The sequence below is a fragment of the Austrofundulus limnaeus genome, unplaced genomic scaffold (genome assembly GCF_001266775.1).
Source record: "Austrofundulus limnaeus strain Quisiro unplaced genomic scaffold, Austrofundulus_limnaeus-1.0 Scaffold1730, whole genome shotgun sequence".
Classification (NCBI taxonomy): domain Eukaryota; kingdom Metazoa; phylum Chordata; class Actinopteri; order Cyprinodontiformes; family Rivulidae; genus Austrofundulus; species Austrofundulus limnaeus.
The window spans coordinates 13,414-17,783 of NW_013954132.1; the positions used below are offsets into that span (position 1 = coordinate 13,414).

Below are 4,370 nucleotides of genomic sequence, written 5' to 3' on the forward strand. Positions count from 1 at the left end.
CACCACCTGTCACCACCTGTCTCACCTGTCACTCACCTGTCTTACCTGTCACCACCTGTCACTCACCTGTCTCACCTGTCACCACCTGTCTTACCTGTCACCACCTGTCACTCACCTGTCTCACCTGTCACCACCTGTCTCACCTGTCACCACCTGTCTCACCTGTCACCACCTGTCTCACCTGTCACCACCTGTCACCACCTGTCTCACCTGTCACTCACCTGTCTTACCTGTCACCACCTGTCACTCACCTGTCACTCACCTGTCTCACCTGTCACCACCTGTCACTCACCTGTCTCACCTGTCACCACCTGTCACACCTGTCTCACCTGCCACCACCTGTCTCACCTGTCACCACCTGTCACCACCTGTCTCACCTGTCACTCACCTGTCACTCACCTGTCTCACCTGTCACACCTGTCACTCACCTGTCACTCACCTGTCTCACCTGTCACCACCTGTCTCACCTGTCACCACCTGTCACACCTGTCACTCACCTGTCACTCACCTGTCTCACCTGTCACACCTGTCACTCACCTGTCACTCACCTGTCTCACCTGTCTCACCTGTCACCACCTGTCACTCACCTGTCACCCACCTGTCACTCACCTGTCTCACCTGTCACCACCTGTCACACCTGTCTCACCTGTCACCACCTGTCACACCTGTCTCACCTGCCACCACCTGTCTCACCTGTCACCACCTGTCACCACCTGTCACCACCTGTCTCACCTGTCACCACCTGTCATCACCTGTCACCACCTGTCTCACCTGTCACCACCTGTCTCACCTGTCACCACCTGTCTCACCTGTCTCACCTGTCTGAACACCTCCACTGACTGTTTGATGTCTCCTGGTGGACAGAAGTCAAATATTCGCGCTCTGGCAGCCGGGCAGACAGGGACTGCATGGAGCTGCTGCAGGACGCAGAGCCTCTGGACTTCACCTCTGACGCTCTGACAGACGACCCTCTGGAGGTCGACTCCAGCAGGTGAACAGGAAGTGCATCAAGCTTCTTGTGAACGTCCTGTACAGGTACAGCAGACGTCTCTGTTGTTTACTTGTTTGTTTGTTTTGTTGTTTCAGGCCCGCAGCAGGACGGTACCTGTCCATGTCCTCGTCCCGGAACCGAATATTTGACGATGTGTAACGTGGTCTTCTTCAGATCCTCCTGCAGAGGTGACGCAGCACTGACCTCCACCTGAAGCACGCATGTGAAGCTCCGCCTCCAGCACTTCGATCACATGTCCTGTCCACCTCACCTGCTGCTTGAAGGAACATTTGTGCTGTTCAGTAATTAAAGCTGTCCTCTGGATGAGGAGGCTGAATTCTGCTGAGTCAGCCTTTCACTGAGCGTGCTCCTGAATGTCCAGCACATCCCTCTGACCCAGCTGYAATGAAGGCTTCATTAGACTTGATTTATTTTTGTTTCTTCTCCATGTTGAAGGTTTATTTACCTGAAGAATCCCTGAAACTTGATTTGCACTTGATCTGAACCGTCTGAACTACTGAAGTCAGGATGAAGTACGCTGACCTTTGACCCTTTGTGCACAAACAGTTAAATATGAACTCATGTTGGTGTCGATGTGTAGAAASTAAACTTTGTTTTCTCTAATCAGCTGTTTGTTTCTCTGACAACAACCTGACCTTAAAGAGCTCAGAGTTTGTAAAACACCCAGAGGACCGTTAGCGTTTATAACTTTAGTTTGTTTGTGTTCATGAGGACCGAGTACATGTCCCTGCGGAACCCCACAGAGGGCTGCTTCTGTGTTGGACCAGCTGCTTCAAACCTGATGAACCTCTGTGGCTCTGAGCTGCTGGAGGGTCAGCTGAGCTTCATCTTCATCACTTCCTCCTCCTCCTCCTCTGTACAGATGTGTGTGTTTTTGTATTCTGTGGTGAACTGATGAGTTCGTGACTCTGCTGATATTTATAAGCTGTGCTGTGAGAAGGTTCCTCTGTCACAATAAAGTGGATCTGTGTGGAACCAGCAGTTCTTCTCATTTCTCCTGTTTGACTTTAGATCCARCAGGTTTGGTTTCTGTCGTTCTGCTCAGACCTCCATGTTTTTATATGAAATTATTCAACCTGTTGAATAAAACTTGTCTGATCAGATTGAAGTGAGCTCCTGCAGGTGTTGGACTTCAGCTTTCATCCACAGCTGCTGTTCAGGTCCAATAAAACCCAAAACAGGTGAGGAGAGSACAGGTGATCTCACCTGCAGACCTCCAACATGATCACTAGATGTGAGTGATAAACTGGACCTTTAACCGGATCAGAACCAGCTGTTCTGAGCTTGGTTCTGTTTACATCTTGTGCTCTGACAGGAACTGAGTTACAGCCTGGTGTAGATGGACTGGACTGGTTCTGGTCCACTTGTTGGTTCTGGTCCACTTGTTGTGTAAAACGGGACACAAACATGAGTCAGCTCCATCAGCTGGGCGGCTCTTATTTACTGAAGATCACCGCTGATCTGAGGCTTTTATTGTGAAAGAGCCAGAGAGACTCACAGCTCAGGTGAAGGTTCTGAGAGCACGAAGAGCTGCAGACAAACAAACAAACAACCTAACTACTGTACCTAATTTACTAACTAACTAACTAATTAACTAACTAATTAACTAACTAATTAACTACCTAATTAACTAACTAATTAACTAACAACAATCACAGTTAGATGAGTTTATACTCCTGATAAAAGTTTTATAAATAAAAACATTTAGTTTCTGGGTTTAGTCACAGGTGACCAACAACACACACACACACACACACACACACACACACACACACAGGTCTGAGGTTTCACACGTCACAACCTTCAGCAACACACTCAGACACACAACAACACAACTTCAGTTTCCTGAGAGGGACGGACCCTGAAGGCAACACGAACCAAACGATAAACAGCAGATCTCTGGTTCTGGTTCTGGTTCTGGTTCTGGTTCGTCCTCTGAGTGTAGGCAGCCTGATCAGCAGCAGTGGGCGGAGCCACAGGTAAACAGCTCATACCTGCACCAGGTGCGGTTTGGGAGGGACTCATTAGCTGATGTAAGAGGTTCAGGTGTGCTCAGACAGGTCTGACACCTGACAAACACCTGAATGCACAACTTGGTTCTGGATCTGAGGTTCTGACGGCCCGCAGGATGGCCCACAATTATAACCCCTACTGTAAGGTAAGGANTTATTTGAATTCTTCGTCTCTGATAGTGACTCAAAATAATCTACAGAAACATCAGATTCTTCTCTACAGTCTGTGTTGTTAGTTGTTGTAACATGTTCTGTTTACATGCWGACATTCCCCTGTGACATCACTTCCTGTTACTTCACAGGCAAATATCTSAACAACTGTTCAGCTCAGTGACATGAAATTTATTTTGCAATATTTTGTCATTGTCCTCTTTCTAAAAGTGCATTCATATGTATGACAAAAATTAGATGTCACAGGCACTTTAAATCTTTGCTCTTTAACCGTAACGCTGCGTCTGTCCACCAGATGGCGTGCTTCATCACCATCTTCTTCCTCTGCACCTGTGTTTACTCCACCGTGTTTCGGATTCGGGTGTTTAACTACTACTACCTGGCCTCGCACCATCAGACCGACGCCTACAGCCTGCAGTTCAGCGGCATGTGAGTGACAGGAAGTTAGTGACAGGTGAGACAGGATCAGCTGAAGCTTCAGAATCCTTCTGTGTCTGACCTGCAGGCTCTTCTGTCGTCTGACTCCTCCTCTGTGTCTGAACTTCCTGGGTCTGATCCACATGGACTCAGCTATCTCCCACCAGGAGAAGCTGCAGACGGCGTACACCTCTGTAAATAACCACAGATTAACCTGCAGGTTTCAGGTGGACCCGCCTSACTCTGGTTCTGTTTCAGATCATGGGATCCATGAGAGTCCTCTCCTTCATCGCCAAYGGGTTCTACATCTACTACCCCATGCTGATCGTCATCCTCTGCATCGCCACCTACTTCAGGTGACTGTTTTMTGTCAGAGTCACTGTTGTGTCTTATCACCTGTGAAACCCACACTGACCCGGTTCTGTTGTTTTCTGGGTCAGTCTGGGAACTCGCTGCCTCAACCTCCTGGGCTTCCAGCAGTTCATGGACGACAGCGAGATGACCTCTGACCTCATCGACGAGGGGAAGGAGCTGATTCGACGCGGTGAGACTTGGAGGACATTCATGTTTAGACCTGTCACGATAGTCAGTAAATCAGTTAATCATATGATAAATTATTTTGAGGTTGATAAAAAAAATGAGGACGATAATTTTCATTTGCYTGCTTGCTTGTTTACTTTCGTCTCTCCCCCTCTGTGCTCCAGTGCACAGCTCCAYTGACCCCTCCCACTCCTGTTTTCTTAGAGTCAGAAGGAGTG

At 48.4% G+C, this 4,370-nt stretch overlaps 1 protein-coding gene across 1 annotated transcript in view; it reads left to right on the plus strand.

Moving 5' to 3' along the window:
• Positions 1-4,156, plus strand: part of LOC106536212 (LMBR1 domain-containing protein 2-B) — a gene marked incomplete at its 3' end in the record, with an annotated part of 17,562 nt that extends 13,406 nt beyond the window's left edge. The window contains 4 exon segments of the mRNA XM_014033420.1: positions 3,491-3,624; positions 3,701-3,806; positions 3,871-3,968; positions 4,053-4,156. Of these exon segments, the coding sequence (XP_013888874.1) occupies positions 3,491-3,624; positions 3,701-3,806; positions 3,871-3,968; positions 4,053-4,156 (442 nt within the window).
• Between the last annotated feature and the right edge of the window lie 214 nt (positions 4,157-4,370).